We start from the raw sequence: 21416 nt of genomic DNA on the forward strand, positions 1-21416 counted from the left end.
TGTTTAATCATACACTTCTAACTGACGACACGGTAACGCGCAAATGTGGGACATACGCCAGTCAATCCTGACTTAAGCTACTAGAGGATAGATGCGGGCGCCTGTCGCTATAATCTCAGTTACCTATTTGTTCCAAGAACTGCATGTACAATACGATACTAATACACACTATTGTTTGTGAAAATTGCATTACGAAGAACGAAACATGTGACTGTAATGAAATTTATTCCACATATTAGGGACATGACAGCACGCAAACGGTTAGAGTTACGGAACTACACTGGCACTTTCACCGTGAAAATTCAGCACGGTGTAAAATCGCGAAGTGATACAATCAGGGAATTTAGACGTCGTGGCAAGGACTCCAAAAGGGCCTGGATTTGCTTCTGGGGAAAACAATGTCACCTGTTTTGTAGGCCCATCCGCTTAGCATTCACATTGGGTGCAGGAGAATCAAAGGAATAAGTTGCCGACTACCATATCCGAGACATGTTCCTCGGGCAACATGTCAGGAGAGTTTGCAGGCCAGGGAAGCAATGGTATCCAACTCTCTTCGCACATTATTCGACACTCGTGGCTGGGCGTTGTCTTGCTGAAAAGCGGATTAAGGGATGCTTTCAGGAGCGGCAGTGCTTCGGGTTCCAAAACTCCCGTGATGAAGAGATATCTGTATACATTGCGCAACACACTTAAAGGGTCACTGTTTCGAAATCCTGTAATGGTCACTCTTTACAGCTTAGAAGTCTGACATTTGGGTCAAATGAGCCTACAACCGTCCTCCTCCTCAATGGTGCAAAAGCGCGTCGCCTATGGATAGTTCACAATCTTTCGACGAAATTTGAATGTAATCGGAAGTAGTAAAGGTTTTTACATCTCTCATGTTCGTGCCTTACTGTCGCTAGATCTCAGGGGGCGGCGACATTGACAGGGGTGTGAAGTAAACTGGGAAGTGTCCCTCTTAGATCCCCGAATTCGGCACCCATTGATGCTGTCCAGACTGCAGTGAGCATCTGAAAGCCGTCACTGGCATGTTGAATGGCAAAATATAGTGTCCTCCGTGAACGTGCACTTCAGTTTTGGCAGAGGTTGGTGTTAGATACCACTGTGGTGAACGCATTTGTGCAGACTGCGTTGTTGAGTGGCATAGCAGTCAAACCCAGAGTATGATGGTTTGTGACACCATTAGCATTAGCCTGGTATTGCTTCATTGAGCACTTTGGAAATATATCTGTACGGAGACAGCCAGTCGCCGGATCAGTGGGTGCCGGCGCGACTGACATCCCCTTTGACATCCATTAGTTATCGCATGTTATCTGCAGCCTGTAACTCAGCAACACAGCTCCACTCCGATTAGCGCTTCCAAATGGTTGACTTGTCACGGAGCCTAGTCAGTGACTCGCTGTCTCTGAACAAGTACATTTTGATTGCGCTCGATACAGCTGCATGGGTTATTCCTGAGTCTGGGGAGACTTAGAGAAACCCTTCGCTGGCATTCTTTTCTTGTCGCACTCAACCCCCAACCCCCAAATCATGCCACAAGAGCGCGACAAATAGGAAAGATGAAAAATCATAAATACCCTTTACTGTTTCCAAAGACACAAATTTCGTCGAATGGTTTTGAACCGCTCCCAGCAGTTGCACCCTGCATACCAGGACACAAAAAACAGTCGCATAGCACTCCACACGGGTGCAATCACTTTCAAATGGCTCTGAGCACTAAGGGACTTAACATTTGAGGTCATCAGTCCCCTAGACTTAGAACTACTTAAACCTAACTAACCTAAGGACATCACATACATCCATGCCCGATGCAGGATTGAAACCTGCGACCGTAGCAGCAGCGCGGTTCCGGACTGAAGCGCCTAGAACCGCTCGGCCACAGCAACCGGCGCAATCACTTTGAATGTGGCCGCAGGCTCGTGATGTCCTAAGAGGAGACTTGAATTTCCCGGGGGGTGTCAGCAGTGTGAAAGGTTGTGGAGAACGCCACTAATTTATCATTGCATTGCTAACTGCCCTTTAACCTACACGTGAAGGAAAGAAGTAGCTTCAGTGACCATCTTAATGCAATCCCCTGAGGCATTTTTGTCGATACTGAGTTGCAGCATGTCTGAAATATTTTCCTCAGCCAACCATAAGAAAACTACGTGATTTCATTGCTGGGAGTATGGTTCTAACCTCCTTCGCAGACGTGTCAAAAGAAGCGGTGAAATGTGGGTAAGAGTGGGTCAGACAACGTTCCTATTGCGTGCACCGTGTCATAGGGCAGATGTGTGGTGAAATTAAGTGCCAATGTGACTCAATTAACCTACTTTATAACCACATGAGCTGATCTCTGGCCTTTATTTCGTATGTGTCGACACCTTGCTGTTCGAAGAGTTTCCTAGCTCGAGGGTAATCTCAAAGGGTGTCACGCTTTTACATTTCACAGATGTTTGTGGGCTCGTTTCAACCAAATTTCGTCCGTCCCCGATAGCTGAATGGTCAGCGTGACGGATTGTCAATCCTCTGTGCCGGGTTCGATTCCCGGCTGGGTCCGGGAATTTTCTCCGCCAAGAGACTGCGTGTTGAGCTGTCCTCACCATTATCCTATCATCCTCATCGACTGCAGGTCGCCGACGTGGCGTCAAATTGAAAGACCGGCACCCGGCGAAAGGTGCACCCGATGGCGGGCCCTAGCCATACGAATAAATAAATAAAACCAAATTTCAAACTTCTGCATCTTTTACGCACTCGTCACTGTGTGCGACCCTCTTCCACCCACTGATTCCAAACATGCACTTACACACATGCACTTACGCTACACTCGATCGTCCTCTGTTATAATATTGCTGCGCGGTGTGGGATCCTTACCAGGTGGGATTCACGGAGGACATCGAAAGGGTGCAAAAAAGGGCAGCTCGTTTTGTATTATCACGTAATAGGGGAGAGAGTGTGGCAGATATGATAAGCGAGTTGGGATGGAAGTCATTAAAGCAAATACGTTTTTCGTCGCGGCGAGATCTATTTACGAAATTTCAGTCACCAACTTTCTCTTCCGAATGCGAAAATATTATGTTGAGCCCAACCTACATAGGTAGGAATGATCATCAAAATAAAATAAGGGAAATCAGAGCTCGAACAGAAAGGTTTAGGTGTTCGTTTTTCCCGCGCGCTGTTCGGGAGTGGAATGGTAGGAAGGTAGTATGATTGTGGTTCGATGAACCCTCTGCCAAGCACTTAAATGTGAATTGCAGAGTAATCATGTAGATGTAGATGTAGATGCGTTAGTGTCGAAGTACTGTGCCCAGTACGAACCGAAATGTCACATTACAACAAACCCATTTGCAGGAGACCAGACATCCTGCCCGGTTAGGATTCATTCGCATGTTAATATTGAGCGCTTTGACGTCGACAAGCTATACTTTCTTACTCGTTAACACTTCCTTTGATGGCTCTGCACCTACTGAGAGGCGTAGTTCGTACATGTCCGGTCCCACAAACGAGGGTGGTGTTTCATCTACTTTCACGCCGTCCAACTGAGATGGTAGTCACTGTTTACACCAATTCTCCAATATTGGAGTGATTCAGGACATATCTTCGTGGTGTTGCAATTTTCACAAGCAGTATGAGGCTGTGTTTCGCCTGTAAATTAAGAGTACTTGTCTACAGTAGCCTAGCGTAGATTAGAAGCATGTATAGAGTAAAATTCTTTCAAAATTTTAATCTTTTTGTGAGCCAGTAGTTTAACATTAACAATGTATACATTTTAGCAGTGCTTTATAATTGTCATTTATTTCTTCCTAATATGTACGGATGTAAATCGTTGCAGTTTGTCATTGTCCTCAGTACGGCAGAGTTATTCATGCCCTTGGGTTTGGTCATCTACATACTGAAAATATACTAAACGGTGGCGTCAGTTTCGGGCAGTTTAACGGATCAGAAAGCTTAAAGTAACTTTTACAATCGATTTGTAGGAGAGCTGTGCAGGTACATTCTTTCTGCATCCAGACGAAGTTGTACACTAAAGAATAAGTATCACAGGTAAGTAGAAATTTTAAGGGCGCGAGTTAACCAGAATATGTCTTACTTTAACAGGGGTAACAAGATATTTCACGGGATGGCTCTGCCATATAACTCAAAGATCGTGGTTGGAGGGTGGTACGGGTCGTAAGGCGTCATGAAACACTGTAGGACCGAGGGCTGGTGGTAGCTTGACGGCGTAATCGAGACGGGGTGTGCTATCAAACGCCCATTCCGACAATCTGGGGTTATCTCCCTCGCGGTCGTTGCCTGCGGCCATAACCCAGGGGCGAGTCCTGCCTGTTGGCCTCTTGCAGACGGCTAATACTCGTCTCTTGGTCCCACAGATGGCCTTCCTGCAGAACCGGTCTATCTCGCTGGTGGACATGTACATTGACAACTCGGAGCCGTCGGAGAACGTCGGCCAGATACACTTCAGCCTGGAGTACGACTTCCAGAACACCACGCTCATTCTCAGGATCCTAACGGTAAGTAGCATCTGCTGTTTGTTATTCTGTAGTTTGTAGCTCTTCGTCAGCGACTTGTAGAGCCCTATTCGTGACAAGCTCCCGGTTCTGTTAATGTTGCGGCATTTCATTGTAAGGGGTACCGTAACGTACTTAGGTACCCGGTCAGAAAAGCCAGTGAATCGGCAGGTAGTTGGTTGAATCCTATTACATGACGTGAAAGAAACATGTAATATTGATTGCCCTGCAACATGTCAGGGGCCCAACAATGGAAATGTTTACTGCTGCCTCGAAATTTGAACTGTGCACGCAAATGGTTACGAGTGCACTGAAATACTGCTAGATGAAGTCTCTTTGTCGTTTACAGTCCACCTAAGAGTGCACGTAAGTTATGACTTCGGTCTAATGCCCTGAAAATACCCCACTGTTCAGAACATTTTTACCCACGTACGAACAACGCGATGTGCTACTTTTAATGAATTATAAGATGGCAAACTTTTGTCACACAACGGAATTTCAACACTTGTTTAAGTAATGCAACTTATAAGTATAAATGCACCTCTCTTAGAGTAGATAAAATGAGTGCAATGAATATGTGACAATATTTCTTATGCCTAATACCAATCAATAAGGAGAATGAATCACTTTAGTACAAAGTTTCGATATATTCATGACTGCACCACGGGTCTTGGAGTTCTGTGCATCTCGCTACTTTATTTTGTTGGTTGAGAAATTACATGTAGGACAAGGAAATATACTGATTTCTGAACTCAGTTTGTATGAGTGTTAATTCTGCTTAAACCAGATCACTTGCATGAAGTTGTACTCACACAGCCACTAACCGAGCACATGTGGACTTCAATAAGAAAATTCGTAAAACTGAAAAAGTGAGCTGGAGAGGAAAGTAACTCGCGACAGATCGCAAACTAATTTCAATTATTATTCAAAATATAGAAGAAAATTTATGGACAGCAGATACAAAGGTTCTCAATTCTACCAAGTAGATTTACGATACCACACATTCACGAAGAGCAGGAAGTCAACCCTACACATTTTATAGTATCCAAAATCCTATTTCGTTAGAGAAAAGGTGACGTGAAATCGATATATGTCCTAGGGTACCTTGATATAACCCTTTTCTCTTGAATTGTGCGTGCGAGCTGAGAGCTTTTATTAGTTGTTGGTGAGTATATTTCCACTGTCGTGTTACCTTCAGTTTTTGGACCGAGATTGCTTACCTAGAAGTTTTGCTTCAAGGTTGAAAACACAGCTCTATAAACACTAAAAATGATGAAGCAAGCTTTTGGTGTCATTAATATAGGTCAAATAGGCTTACGACTGTAATAAGTGTTTCCAAAATTGGGAAACATGATGTTAATGATGACCTCCATCCCGGTTGGCTTCGGTGTGGAAGATCTCAGAAACTGTGGGACAGGAATCAGTAAGATCGTGTACAAATGATCCAAGACCTCATCAATCCCTTGGTAATAAGTTGTGGTATATGTGAACGTATTCAGTCAGAATAATTGAACACGAAGCTGTCACAATTGTTTCAAGACGATCAGAAGGAACATGGCGTAGAAGTCTGCAGGAAAGTTAAACAGTTCCAAGACGATCCTCCTTTCAAAGACTGTGGCTAGTGATGAAAATTTGGCTTGTGGCTATCACCTTCAGCCTAAGCAGCAATTGTCGCAGTTGATGATTTCTCCTTCACGTCACCAGAAACAGCTCGACAAGTCTTCCGTACAAGTCTAGGTTGGTCTTGTTAATCTATCTTTTTTTTTTTAATTGCTGAAATTCTTCATACAAAGATTGTCCTGCTCAGGCGGCCATTGAAGAGTTCTATTACGATGCTCTAAGATGTGAGGAGGGAACGTCCACAGACGTGGCATACAAACGTCTGGGTACTCCACTGTGACAATGAGCGACCTCTCTTGGCCTCCACTACTTATAACCATTTGACTCGCGTGATCAGCCGAGCGGTCTGAGGTGCAGCAGTCATGGACTGTGCGGTTGGTCCCGGCGGAAGTTCTAGGCCTCCCTCGGGCATGGGTGTGTGTGTTTGTCCTTAGGATAATTTATGTTCAGTAGTGTGTAAGCTTAGGGACTGATGACCTTAGCAGTTAGGTCCCATAAGATTTCACACACATTTAAACATTTTTTTAACTTGTTCGCTACTCACATTAGTTGTATGTGACGCTTTCCTCTTTCTCCAAGATGAAAACTTTTTCAAAATGACGAAGATTTGATTCTGTGGTGGACATTCGAACGGACTCGCTGAGGATACTGCACTTTAACGAAAGCAAACTTCGGGGATGCTATTCAAAAGTATAGGAAACGTCGAGACTAGTGTATACGATCCCAAAGAGACCATTGCGTATCTCATGGTGCAGGATAAGCTCTATGTAAGGCGTAACTATTTCATTTAATAAATTACGGTATCTTCTGAATACCTCTAGTAGATTAATTGCTTCAAGCAGCAAATCCTTAAGAAAATAAATGTTAAGGAATCATGACTGGAGAGCAAAGGGCTCAAAGCCTTTGAGAACAACATATACATTCAGGTAATTTCGGACAACTAAGGTAAAACGGGATGGCGTCGAACATTACTGGAGGAAAGCTGAGTTATTAATTCCTTCTCGAACCAGCAGTCGACCCAGAAATATTTCGAACATACGACGTATATGTCATCGACGAGCATTTTCTCAGTGAAAATACGGAGTCTATGAAAGGCGATGCTTTTCATCACCAACTCAACATTCACATTCGGGGGTGCCTCCTTGACACCGTTGCAGTACGTGAGTGTTGTTCTTTTGACAGGATTCTGCAGATACTTTTATTACACACGCCCGCAGGTGTGAAGTGTTGCATTATCACTGAACAGTACACGTACAACGAGAATCTCATTATACAGAACCCGTAATACACTCCTGGAAATGGAAAAAAGAACACATTGACACCGGTGTGTCAGACCCACCATACTTGCTCCGTACACTGCGAGAGGGCTGTACAAGCAATGATCACACGCACGGCACAGCGGACACACCAGGAACCGCGGTGTTGGCCGTCGAATGGCGCTAGCTGCGCAGCATTTGTGCACCGCCGCCGTCAGTGTCAGCCAGTTTGCCGTGGCATACGGAGCTCCATCGCAGCTCCATCCAGCATCTCTACGATCGTCTCCATGGGAGAATAGCAGCCTGCATTGCTGCGAAAGGTCCATATACACTGTACTAGTGCCGACGTTGTGCATGCTCTGTTGCCTGTGTCTATGTGCCTGTGGTTCTGTCAGTGTGATCATGTGATGTATCTGACCCCAGGAATGTGTCAATAAAGTTTCCCCTTCCTGGGACAATGAATTTACGGTGTTCTTATTTCAATTTGCAGGAGTGTAGAAAGCATAGCATGTCGAATTGCACAGTCCTCAGATGCAGATAGTGCAGAATCTGGAAGTAGCACGCACGTTTCTTGGATGTACATCGGAAAGTTTTCCAAACTGTTGGGCTGTGAACTACCCACATAACGACTCAGTCTCCTGGTGGATGGTAGAGGGGCTCCGAGCAACAGCATCCACTTTGCGTCCCACCCTTTTCTGATTTATGGACTCCCAGAACGTTCCTCTTAATCAGCACTACCTACATGTTTCAATTTGTTAACCACATTTTTGATTGCCGACCATGTCGGACGGTTTATGTTCTTACATATGAAATCCTCCCACCTATGTCTCTGTGCGTGTGAGTGCGTGTGTGTGTGCATGTGTGTTTGTGACGTATGTCACCCTAGGCAAACGGCTACAACGATCAGCGGATAGTTCAAATGGTTCTGAGCACTATGGGACTTAACTTCTGAGGTCATCAGTCCCCTAGAACTTAGAACTACTTAAACATAACTACCTTAAGGATATCACTCATCCATGGCCGAGGCACGATTCGAACCTGCGACCGTAGCAGTCGCGCGATTCCAGACTGTAGCGCCCTTGAACCGCTTGGCCACTCAGGCGCGGACAGTTCTTCCGTTGTGAGAATTCTGTCGTACAACCTACAACAAAAATGATAATATCACAGAAATGGTGTTACCTTTCTAAAATCTAGATCGCTCCAACAGTTTAACGTATACTGGAACAATGAACATGTAGCAAACTTAATTGCACCGAAGAGAAAAACAAACTGTTACACCTCTTAATATCATGTAAGGCCCCCAGGAGCACACACGAGTGCTGCATCACGACGTAGCATGGACTCGACTAATGTTTTAAGTAGTGTTGGAGCGAACTGACACCATAAATCCTGTAGGGTTGTCCATAAAACCGTAAGAGCACGAAACGGTGGAGATCTCTCTTGCACAGCACGTTGCTGGGCATCCAAGGTATGCTCAATAAGGTTCATGTCTGGAAAGTTTGGTGGCCAGCGAAGGTGTTTCAACTCAGAACAGTGTTACTGGAGCCACTCTGTAGCAGTTCTGGATGTGTGGTGTGCAATATTGTCCTACAGGAATTTCCCAAGTCCGTTGGAATGCACATTGGACATGAATGGATGCAGGTGATCAGAGAGGATGCTTACGTCTGTGTCACCTGTCAGGGTCGTATCTAGACGTATCAGGGTTCCCAATCAATCCAACTGCACACGCTCCACACGATTACAGAGCGTCTACCATCCTGAAGAGTCCCCTGCTGGCATGCAGGGTCCATGGATTCATGAGGTTGTCTCCATAGCCGCACATGTCCATCCGCTCGATACAATTTGAAACTAAACTCGACCGACCAGGCAACATGTTTCCAGTCATCAAGAGTCCAATGTCGATATTGATGGGCCCAGTCAAGGCGCAAACATTTTTGTCGTGCAACGATCAAGGCTACACGAGTGGACCTTCGGCTCCAAAACCCGATATTGAAACTGTTTCGACGAATGGTTAGCACGCTGGCATTTATTTATGGCACAGCATTGAAATCTGCAGCAATTTGCGGAACGGTTGGGCTTTTATCTCGTTGAACGATACTCTTCAGTCTTCGTTGGTCCTGTTCTTGTAGGATCTACTTCCGGCCGCAGCGATGTCGGAGATTTGGTGTTTTACCGGATTCCTGATATTCACGGTGCATTCGTAAAATCGTCGTACGGGAAAATCCACTTCACCACTACCTCGGAGATTCTGTGTCCCATCTCTCGTGCGCCCACTGTAACAACACGTTCAAAATCATTGAAATCTTGATGACCTTTCATTGCAGCAGCAGTAACCGATAATATACATGCCTATACAAGTTTCTTTGGTGCTTCAGTGTATGATTTAGCAGTTTAATTATCATCCACCTTTTTAAAAAAGGAAACGGTGTAACTATAATAATTATAAAGCGACGAGTTTGAAAGACGAATCTTATGAGGTATATGCTAGAATAAAATGACTACAGACCGTAAGGTTAGCACTCGTTTTAGGAGATCGTAATGATTTCAGGAAAGGAATTTCGCCCACTATTATAAAACAGTTAATATGAAAAAAGATGCGAAATTAATACTAAATGCACGTAGTCCTTATAGATTACATAAGACTCTTCTACGTCCGTCTCCGTATCTGTGGTCAGCGTGCTGACTGTTGTGTAGAGGCCGTGGATTCAGTTCCCAATAGTCGCAGCAACTTTTTTTTGGTGACACAACTACAACACAATCCACTGAGCCTCGGATCCCAATTGGAAAACTGCTTAGATGACAAGTAGTGGCTCTCACGTATTCAAAGAAGGCAACTGCAGGGAGAGCAGTGTGGTGACCACATGCTCCTCCATAACGCATCCACATGATGTACTTGGCTCAGGACGACACGGCAGTCGGACGTTCCCGATGGGCCAGCATGACAGCAGAAAGGCAGATGTAATAGCAGTAAAAGAAAGGCCTTAGATCTTGTACATTCAAACACTATGGACCATTCTAGAGAAACTAGGTTATTCTAAACACACCATAAGGAATTCCAAAAGATACATCGATCAGACAGGACATTACGAGCACCTACGTAATAGCCGTTATGCCCCCCTTTCGTGCGGATAACACCAGCGATGCTCCTAGTGTTGAAGTAACGAGGCCCAGGTAGGTCGCTGGAGGGAGTTTGCACCACATCGTCACACACCAGGCACCTAATTCCAGTAAATTCCTGGGACAGAGTCGATGTCCTTTGACGCCACTTTCAATTACATCCCAGATGTGGTCGATTGAGTTCAGGTTTGGCAAGCTGGGGACCAGTACATCAATTGCAACCCGCCCCTGTGTTCTTCGAACCTCTCCATTATATTCCTGGCCTTGTGCCATGGCGCATTATCTTGTTGAAATTTGCCACAGCTAACGGAAACCATGGTCGTCACGAAGGGCTGCACGCGGTCTGCAACCAGTGTACGATACTTCTGGGCCTCATGGTGCCTTGCACGAGTTCCGCTGGACTCATGGATGCCCACGTATGTGTTCCCCACAGCGTAACAGAACCGCTGTCAGCTTATCTCCGTCCCACGGCATAGTTGTCAAGGAGCTATTCCCCTGGAACGTGACGGATTCGTATCCTCCCATTGGCATGACGAAGAAGGTATAGGGATTCATCAGACTATGCAGCGCTTTGCCACTGCGCCAACATCCAAAACCGACGGTCACGTGCTCATTTCAGTGGTAGTTGCCGATGTCGTAGTGTTAACATTTGCCACAAGCATGGGTCGTCGGTAGTGGAGGCCCATTGCTAAGTGTTCGGTGCACTGTGTGTTTAGACACACTTGCACTCTGCCCAGCATTAAAGTCTGATGTTAGCTGTGCTACAATTCGCCACCTGTTGGTTTTACGTCTGCCCAGCCTACGATGTCCAATATCTGAAATGAAGGATGGCTGCCCAGTCCCAAGACATCTGGACGTGGTTTCACCTTGATTTCGCCACATGTTGGAGGCACTCACCGCAGAATTCCTTGAACACTCGTCAAGTTGTGTTCAAATGAGTGTGAAATCTTATGGGACTGAACAGCTAGGGATCATCAGTCCCTAAGCTTACACACTACTTAACCTATCTTATCGTAAGGACAAACACACACACTCATGCCCAAGGGACTCGACAAGTTGTACAGTTTCCACAATCACAGTGTCGAGCTTCTGGGCCATAACAATCTGCCCTCGGTGAAACTCAACAGGTGGTGCACCTTACCCGTTCTACAAACAGACAGCACTCTCTCTGATACTACATGCATTATGGGTGTGCCTGATTAGCAGTCATTCCTCTCGACGTGCGCTGCTGTCGCGTGAACTGGTTTATAACGACAGGTCCGTGGTCATAATGTTCCGGCTGATCAATGTATGTACACAGCCATTGATTGGAACAGGTGCAAGATTCCAGACAAGGTGCAGTACATTACAGACTTTATTTAATATATAGAGTGACGATGTTTTACCAGAATGAAACACGCAGTACGTTCTGGATTACAGACATCATAAATACTTGCAGTCTTGCAGACGATCAGTTTATTGTATTTGACGATGGAAAGAACTTACTATGCGCCATAGATAAGTTGTCTTCCTCCATAGCTTAGTGTTTAGTGTGACTAACAGCCAATGGACGCCCCAAGTTCGAATCTCGGTACAAACAGGGATTTTTCCTAGATGAGAGAACTGAAGCGGGATGCTCCCAGCCTCGTGCTACTTGACGGAGCCGTAGTGACTCCAAAATCTACTAATTCGACAATTGCTGGGAGACAGCTGTCCTGACACCTGTCCGCATCCAAATTAAGCCATCGACGCGGAATGACCCGACGGTCAGTCGATCCAATTAGACATCTGTGGCTAGAGGGGCAATAAATACACTACTGGCCATTAAAACTGCTACACCAAGAAGAAATGCAGATGATAAACAGGTATTCATTGGAAAAAATATATTATACTAGAACTGACATGTGATTACATTTTCACGCAATTTGAGTGCATAGTTCCTGAGAAATCAGTACCCAGAACAACCATCTCTGGCCGTAATAACGGCCTTGATACTCCCGGGCATTGAGTCAAACAGGGCTTGGATGGCGTGTACAGGTACAGCTGCCCATGCAGCTTCAACACGATACCACAGTTCATCAAGAGTAGTGACTGACGTATTGTGACGAGCCAGTTGCTTGGCCACCATTGACCAGACGTTTTCAGTTGGTGAGAGATCTGGAGAATGTGCTGGCCAGGGCAGCAGTAGAACATTTTCTGTATCCAGAAAGGCCCGTACAGGACCTGCAACATGTAGTCGTGCATTATCCTGCTGAAATGTAGGGTTTCGCAGGGATCGAATGAAGTGTAGAGTCACGGGTCGTAACATATCTGAAATGTAACGTCCCCTGTTTAAAGTGCCGTCAATACGAATAAGAGGTGACCAAGACGTGTAACCAACTGCACCCCATAACATCACGCCCGGTGATACGCCAGTACGGCGATGACGAATACACGCTTTCAATGTGCGTTCACCGCGATGTCGCCAAACACGGATGCGACCATCATGATGCTGTAAATAGAACCTGGATTCATCCGAAAAAATGACGTTTTGCCATTCGTGCACCCAGGTTCCTCGTTGAGTACACCATCGCAGGTGCTCCCGTCTGTGATGCAGCGTCAAGGGTAACCGCAGCCATGGTCTTCGAACTGATAGTCCATGCTGCTGCAAACGACGTCGAACTGTTCATGCAGATGGTTGTTGTCTTGCAAACGTCCCCATCTGTTGACTGAGGGATCAAGACGTGGCTGCACGATCCATTACAGCTATGCGAATAAGATGCCTGTCATCTCGACTGCTAGTGATACGAGGCCGTTGGGATCCAGCACGGCGTTCCGTATTACCCTCCTGAACCCACCGACTCCATATTCTGCTAACAGTCATTGGATCTCGACCGACGTGAGCAGCAATATCGCGATACGATAAACCGCAATCGCGATAGGCTACAATCCGACCTTTTCAAAGTCGGAAACCTGATGGTACGCCTTTCTGCACCTTACACGAGGCATCACAACAACGTTTCACCAGAAACGTGTATGAGAAATCGGTTAGAAACTGTCCTCATGTCAGCACGTTGTAGGTGTCGCCACCGGCGCCAGCCTTGTGTGAATGCTCTGAAATGCTAATCGTTTGCATATCACTCCATGTTCTTCCTGTCGGTTAAGTTTCGCGCCTGTAGCACGTCATCTTCGTGGCGTAGCAATTTTAGTGCCCAGTAGTGTAAATAAGTTGCACACGCTAGACAAAGAATACAATAAGGAAAACAAAACTGATGAAACAGAGGGCCGGCCGTAGTGACCGAGCGGTTCTAGGCGCTACAGTCTGGAGCCGCGCGACCGCTACGTTCGCAGGTTCGAATCCTGCTTCTGGCATGGATGTTTGTGGTGTCCTTAGGTTAGTTAGGTGTAAGTAATTTTAAGTTTTAGGGGACTGATGACTTTAGAAGTTAAGTCTCATAGTGCTCAGAGCCATTTGAACCATTTGAAACAGAGGTAATACTAGAGATGCCAACGAGGTGCCTCAGGTTCCGCATATATTTAGCCCTATTAATAGATAAAGTAACCCTTATCCTCGCACAATTCGTAATTTACGCACATGAAGACAAACATTGTATGTAGTCCATCGAGCCATCGATTACAGCATCAATGGTTGCAATGCCTCTGTTCATACAGTATCTGTATCTTCACAGTACAACGTTCTTTAGACATACATGCGTATCTGAAGGACATTGTATTGTAAAGATATAGACACTGTTTAAACACAGACATTGTAACCATGAATAACTGTTAACAGAATCTTAAAGAAGGAAGTAAGAAGGGAAACAAAACAAAGTTGTATAGAACTGTAGCTGTGAGGTCTCTGCTGCATGTGAGAGAAATTGGGTTCTCATAAAAATGGATGAGATCACAATACAGCCCGCGGAAATGAGATTTCTAAGAACAGTAAATGGTTGCACACGAAATGGAAATGAGTAAGTTGGAGAATAACTAAATGTTAAACAGATAAACAACACAATATATAAATGTAGAAGCAATTGAAAAGCGCATACTGGCAGTACGCCAGAAGAAAGATAGAAGAAACAGATACAGAGTTACGCACCGAGAGAAAGAAGAAACAGTGTTAGACCCAAAATGAGGTGAACGGTGGTTCATTGGCGTCAGTGAAAACAATACGTGGCAGGCGACCTGTTCGACGTTGGCCAGTTCAATTTACGCGCTACCCCGCTAGCTGCCCGCTGCGCAGAGATCACTTGTGTGTGTGTGTGTGTGTGTGTGTGTGTGTGTGTGTGTGTGTGTGAGTCCGGCGTCGCAGGCCGCAGTGACCTGTGGCTGTGCTGTGGCTCCGGCACTACAGTGACCCGGCTTAGTGCGCATGCGCGCCCAGCTCGCAATTAGCCGAGTGCTGACCTTTGGGCGGCTGCCCGCTGCCGCCGCCGTCCACGCGCCCACGTGTTGCGCCCGCTGCCGCGGAGTACTCGCCGTGACCTCAGAGCACGCTCTGCGCCTTCATCCGCGGCCGGCATCAGCGACACCGGCGTGGATTAAGCCCACACTGTACCTCAACCGCACTTCATCTCCGTTGGTCTCGTAGCGTCCGTCCGGTGCTCCTCTTGCGTTCTTCGTCGACTTCTCCGAAAGTAAGTTCTGCCTTCACGACGTCGTCGGTAGTTATATTCGGTAATGCCGAAGTTACGTATTGGAGTCTCATTCATTGCACAGTGCAGCTACGCTTCCCCCAAATTCTCCATTTCGAGTATAAAATCGTAGTCAGTCAGACAGTTGGGGCGGTGTTCTTTCCTTCCGCCTTTCACAGATTAGGCCTATCGATTTGTTCTGGCATCAGTTCCAGCTTATACACTACTGGCCATTAAAGTTGCTACAGAACGAAGATGACGTGCTACAGACGCGAAATTTAACCGACAGGAAGAAGATGGGAGTGGCCGAGCGGTTCTAGGCGCTGCAGTCTGGAACAGCGAAACCGCTACGGTCGCAGGTTCGAATCCTACCTCGGGCATGGATGTGTGTGATCTCCTTAGGTTAGTCAGTTTTAAGTAGTTCTAAGATCTAGGGGACTGATGACCTTAGAAGTTAAGACCCATAGTGCTCAGAGCCATTTGAACCATTTTTTGAAGAAGATGCCGTGGTATGCAAATCATTAGCTTTTCAGAGCATTCACACAAGGTTGGCGACGGTGGCGACACCTACAACGTGCTGACATGAGGAAAGTTTCCAACCAATTTCTCATACACAAACAGAAGTTGACCGGCGTTGCCTGGAGAAACGTTGTTGTGATGCCTCGTGTAAGGAGGGGAAATGCATTCTATCACGTTTCCGACTATGATAAAAGCCGGATTGTAGCCTATCGCGATTGCGGTTTATCGCGTTGGTCGAGAACCAATGACTATTAGCATAATATGGAATCGGTGGGTTCTGAAGTGTAATAAGGAACGCCGTGCTGGATCCCAACGGCCTCGTATCACTAGCAGTCGAGATGACAGGCATCTTATCCGCATGGCTGTAACGGATCGTGCTGCCACGTCTTGATCCCTGAGTCAACAGATCGAGACGTTTGCAAGGCAGGAGCGCCTGCATGGTGTACTCAACGACGAACCTCGATGCACGAATGGCAAAACGTCATTTTTTCGGATGAATCCAGGTTCTGTTTACAGCATCATGATGGTCGCATCCGTGTTAGGCGACATCGCGGTGAACGCACATTCAAAGCGTGTATTCGTTATCGCCATAATGGCGTATCACCCGTCGTGATGGTATGAGGTGCCATTGGTTACACGTCTCGGTCACCTCTTGTTCGCATTGACGGCTCTATGAACAGTGGACCTTACATTACGGATGTGTTACGACCCGTGGCTCTACCCTTCATTCGATCCCTGTGAAACCCTACATTTCCGAAGGATAATTCACGACCCCCCCCCCCCCCCCCCCATGAACCATGGACCTTGCCGTTGGTGGGGAGGCTTGCGTGCCACAGCGATACAGATAGCCGTACCGTAGGTGCAACCACAACGGAGGGGTATCTGTTGAGAGGCCAGACAAACGTGTGGTTCCTGAAGAGGGGCAGCAGCCTTTTCAGTAGTTGCAAGGGCAACAGTCTGGATGATTGACTGATCTGGCCTTGTAACACTAACCAACACGGCCTTGCTGTGCTGGTACTGCGAACGGCTGAAAGCAAGGGGAAACTACAGCCGTAATTTTTCCCGAGGGCATGCAGCTTTACTGTATGATTACATGATGATGGCGTCCTCTTGGGTAAAATATTCCGGAGGTAAAATAGTCCCCCATTCGGATCTCCGGGCGGGGACTACTCAAGAGGATGTCGTTATCAGGAGAAAGAAAACTGGCGTTCTACGGATCGGAGCGTGGAATGTCAGATCCCTTAATCGGGCAGGTAGGTTAGAAAATTTAAAAAGGGAAATGGATAGGTTGAAGTTAGATATAGTGGGAATTAGTGAAGTTCGGTGGCAGGAGGAACAAGACTTCTGGTCAGGTGACTACAGGGTTATAAACACAAAATCAAATAGGGGTAATGCAGGAGTAGGTTTAATAATGAATAGGAAAATAGGAATGCGGGTAAGCTACTACAAACAGCATAGTGAACGCATTATTGTGGCCAAGATAGACACGAAGCCCACACCGACTACAGTAGTACAAGTTTATATGCCAACTAGCTCTGCAGATGACGAAGAAATTGAAGAAATGTATGATGAAATAAAAGAAATTATTCAGATTGTGAAGGGAGACGAAAATTTAATAGTCATGGGTGACTGGAATTCGAGTGTAGGAGAAGGGAGAGAAGGAAACATAGTAGGTGAATATGGATTGGGGGACAGAAATGAAAGAGGAAGCCGCCTGGTAGAATTTTGCACAGAGCACAACATAATCATAGCTAACACTTGGTTTAAGAATCATGAAAGAAGGTTGTATACATGGAAGAACCCTGGAGATACTAAAAGGTATCAGATAGATTATATAATGGTAAGACAGAGATTTAGGAACCAGGTCTTAAATTGTAAGACATTTCCAGGGGCAGATGTGGACTCTGACCACAATCTATTGGTTATGACCTGTAGATTAAAACTGAAGAAACTGCAAAAATGTGGGAATTTAAGGAGATGGGACCTGGATAAACTAAAAGAACCAGAGGTTGTACAGAGATTCATGGAGAGCATAAGGGAGCAATTGACAGGAATGGGGAAAAGAAATACAGTAGAAGAAGAATGGGTAGCTTTGAGGGATGAAGTAGTGAAGGCAGCAGAGGATCAAGTAGGTAAAAAGACGAGGTCTAGTAGAAATCCTTGGGTAACAGAAGAAATACTGAATTTAATTGATGAAAGGAGAAAATATAAAAATCCAGTAAGTGAAACAGGCAAAAAGGAATACAAACGTCTCAAAAATGAGATCGACAGGAAGTGCAAAATGGCTAAGCAGGGATGGCTAGAGGACAAATGTAAGGATGTAGAGGCCTATCTCACTAGGGGTAAGATAGATACCGCCTACAGGAAAATTAAAGAGACCTTTGGAGATAAGAGAACGAATTGTATGAATATCAAGAGCTCAGATGGAAACCCAGTTCTAAGCAAAGAAGGGAAAGCAGAAAGGTGGAAGGAGTATATAGAGGGTCTATACAAGGGCGATGTACTTGAGGACAATATTATGGAAATGGAAGAGGATGTAGACGAAGATGAAATGGGAGATACGATACTGCGTGAAGAGTTTGGCAGAGCACTGAAAGACCTGAGTCGAAACAAGGCCCCCGGAGTAGACAATATTCCATTGGAACTACTGACGGCCGTGGGAGAGCCAGTCCTGACAAAACTCTACCATCTGGTGAGCAAGATGTGTGAAACAGGCGAAATACCCACAGACTTCAAGAAGAATATAATAATTCCAATCCCAAAGAAAGCAGGTGTTGACAGATGTGAAAATTACCGAACTATCAGCTTAATAAGTCACAGCTGCAAAATACTAACACGAATTCTTTACAGACGAATGGAAAAACTAGTAGAAGCCAACCTCGGGGAAGATCAGATTGGATTCCGTAGAAACACTGGAACACGTGAGGCAATACTGACCTTACGACTTATCTTAGAAGAAAGATTAAGGAAAGGCAAACCTACGTTTCTAGCATTTGTAGACTTAGAGAAAGCTTTTGACAATGTTGACTGGAACACTCTCTTTCAAATTCTAAAGGTGGCAGGGGTAAAATACAGGGAGCGAAAGGCTATTTACAATTTGTACAGAAACCAGATGGCAGTTATAAGAGTCGAGGGACATGAAAGGGAAGCAGTGGTTGGGAAGGGAGTAAGACAGGGTTGTAGCCTCTCCCCGATGTTGTTCAATCTGTATATTGAGCAAGCAGTAAAGGAAACAAAAGAAAAATTAGGAGTAGGTGTTAAAATTCATGGAGAAGAAATAAAAACTTTGAGGTTCGCCGATGACATTGTAATTTTGTCAGAGACAGCAAAGGACTTGGAAGAGCAGTTGAATGGAATGGACAGTGTCTTGAAAGGAGGATATAAGATGAACATCAACAAAAGCAAGACAAGGATAATGGAATGTAGTCTAATTAAGTCGGGTGATGCTGAGGGAATTAGATTAGGAAATGAGGCACTTAAAGTAGTAAAGGAGTTTTGCTATTTGGGGAGCAAAGTAACTGATGATGGTCGAAGTAGAGAGGATATAAAATGTAGGCTGGCAATGGCAAGGAAAGCGTTTCTGAAGAAGAGAAATTTGTTAACATCCAGTATTGATTTAAGTGTCAGGAAGTCATTTCTGAAAGTATTCGTATGGAGTGTAGCCATGTATGGAAGTGAAACATGGACGATAAATAGTTTGGACAAGAAGAGAATAGAAGCTTTCGAAATGTGGTGCTACAGAAGAATGCTGAAGATTAGATGGGTAGATCACATAACTAATGAGGAAGTATTGAATAGGATTGGGGAGAAGAGCTGTTTGTGGCACAACTTGACCAGAAGAAGGGATCGGTTGGTAGGACATGTTCTGAGGCATCAAGGGATCACCAATTTAGTATTGGAGGGCAGCGTGGAGGGTAAAAATCGTAGAGGGAGGCCAAGAGATGAATACACTAAGCAGATTCAGAAGGATGTAGGTTGCAGTAGGTACTGGGAGATGAAAAAGCTTGCACAGGATAGAGTAGCATGGAGAGCTGCATCAAACCAGTCTCAGGACTGAAGACCACAACAACAACAACAATTCACGACCGCATGTTGCAGGTCCTGTACTGGCTTTTCTGGGTACAGAAAATGTTCGACTGCTGCCCTGGCCAGCACATTCTCCAGATCTCTCTCCAACTGAAAACGTCTGATCAATGGTGGCCGAGCAACTGGCTCGTCACAAGACGCGAGTCACTACTCTTGATGAACTGTGGTATCGTGTTGAAGCCGCATGGGCGGCTGTACCTGTACACGCCATCCAAGCTCTGTTTGACTCAATGCCCAGGCGTATCGAGGTCGTTATTACGGCCAGAGGTGGTTGTTCTGGGTACTGATTTCTCAGGATCTATGGACCCAAATTGCGTGAAAATGTAATCACATGTCAGTTCTAGTATACCCGTTTATCATCTGCATTTCTTCTTGGTGTAGCAATTTCAATGACCAGTAGTGTAATTGGCATTCTTATGACTTTCTCGTCTATGGGTTTGTATTGAAAGGTCATATTCGGAACTGTTGTTTCTTCTATTCGTTCTAGATATTTAACCCCGTTTTGTTATGCTCTTCTGCTTTGTTATTTACTGCAAAAATATTCAGTTCCTGGCGAATGTTTTCATTAGGAATCCTGTCTACCTTAGTGAAATCGTAGACTGCTCGTAAAAGTATCATTTCAACTGCTTCAATATGGCCACAATCTTTTCTCTTCATGCCCAAGCTGTTTTACTATCACACAGTGGAACAGGTACAGCCCTCCTCTTACAGAATTTAATTTTTCTGCTTCCTCATGTATTTTTAATGTTCTCCTTATACTGCCAGGTATACTCTGGCGCCTCTGTAATTCGTTATCTACAGCATTATCTTAGTCCCTCGGCAGTTAAAATGCTCAACTTGTTCCGAAATCTGATATTCAGTTACAATTCTGTTTCGAGCTGGTAGTTATCATAGAATGTCATTGCCTCGGTTTTATTTAGTGCTGTCTTAAAGTTATAAACTATTCCAAGATGGATTGACATTTGAAATTCATGTTCGGAGCTTGTCGTTAGTACAATGTCGCCAGCATATAATGGAAAGTTAATATAATTATTTTTGTTTATACTGATCACTTCTCGTGTTTTTTATGTCCATTTCCGGATTGTGTTGACTATAGAAATACGAAATGGGGCAGCCGATTAAGTACACACGCATGTCTCACATGTGGATCCATTAAAATCTTTTTCCCCTGTGTAATTGGGGATGTCAAATATAATACATATTCCATTATACAGAATCATGATGCAGTTCTAAACTGATTTTGGTATCCACGCTTTACCAAAATATTCAGCGGGCTTTCTCTATCAACCCTGTTAATCGGTGACAACCAAGTAGGTTGCTGTATTAGATACCTTCCTTTTCTCTATTACTTATGGCACACTAAATAAATGATCGCTGCATTACCTTTCTGTTATAAAGCTTCTTTGCTCTTCCAGAAGTAACAGTATTGTAGCAACCTGTAATCTTTTGTTAACATGAACATACTGGGTGTCCAGCGAAGCAGTCCCTGATTTCAAAATCAAATATCTCGAAAAAGATGATCGATTGACGAGTGCAACAAAATGTATTTTTATAGTGAAAGCTGTAAGAATATCATATACCATTTTGTACCGAAGTATCGAAACGGTTCGGAAGGCTGCTAACAGATGGCACTCTACTTTGTGGCGGGTCGTACATTGTCAGCATGCATAATTAAAGACGAACTGTGGAAGCAGTCTTTGTGATCACATCACAGTCGTTTTGAAATGCCACCATCGCAG

General features: G+C 45.0%; 1 protein-coding gene across 1 annotated transcript in view; it reads left to right on the forward strand.

Annotated features, from left to right (window-relative positions):
- The window catches only part of LOC124711438 (synaptotagmin-7-like), a 325288-nt gene that overhangs the window by 116417 nt on the left and 187455 nt on the right, over positions 1-21416 (forward strand). The window contains exon 2 of the mRNA XM_047241515.1: positions 4350-4490. Within this exon, the coding sequence (XP_047097471.1) occupies positions 4350-4490 (141 nt within the window). The remainder of the gene's footprint in view (positions 1-4349; positions 4491-21416) is intronic.

Source organism: Schistocerca piceifrons, chromosome 8 (assembly GCF_021461385.2).
Source record: "Schistocerca piceifrons isolate TAMUIC-IGC-003096 chromosome 8, iqSchPice1.1, whole genome shotgun sequence".
Taxonomy (NCBI): Eukaryota; Metazoa; Arthropoda; class Insecta; order Orthoptera; family Acrididae; genus Schistocerca; species Schistocerca piceifrons.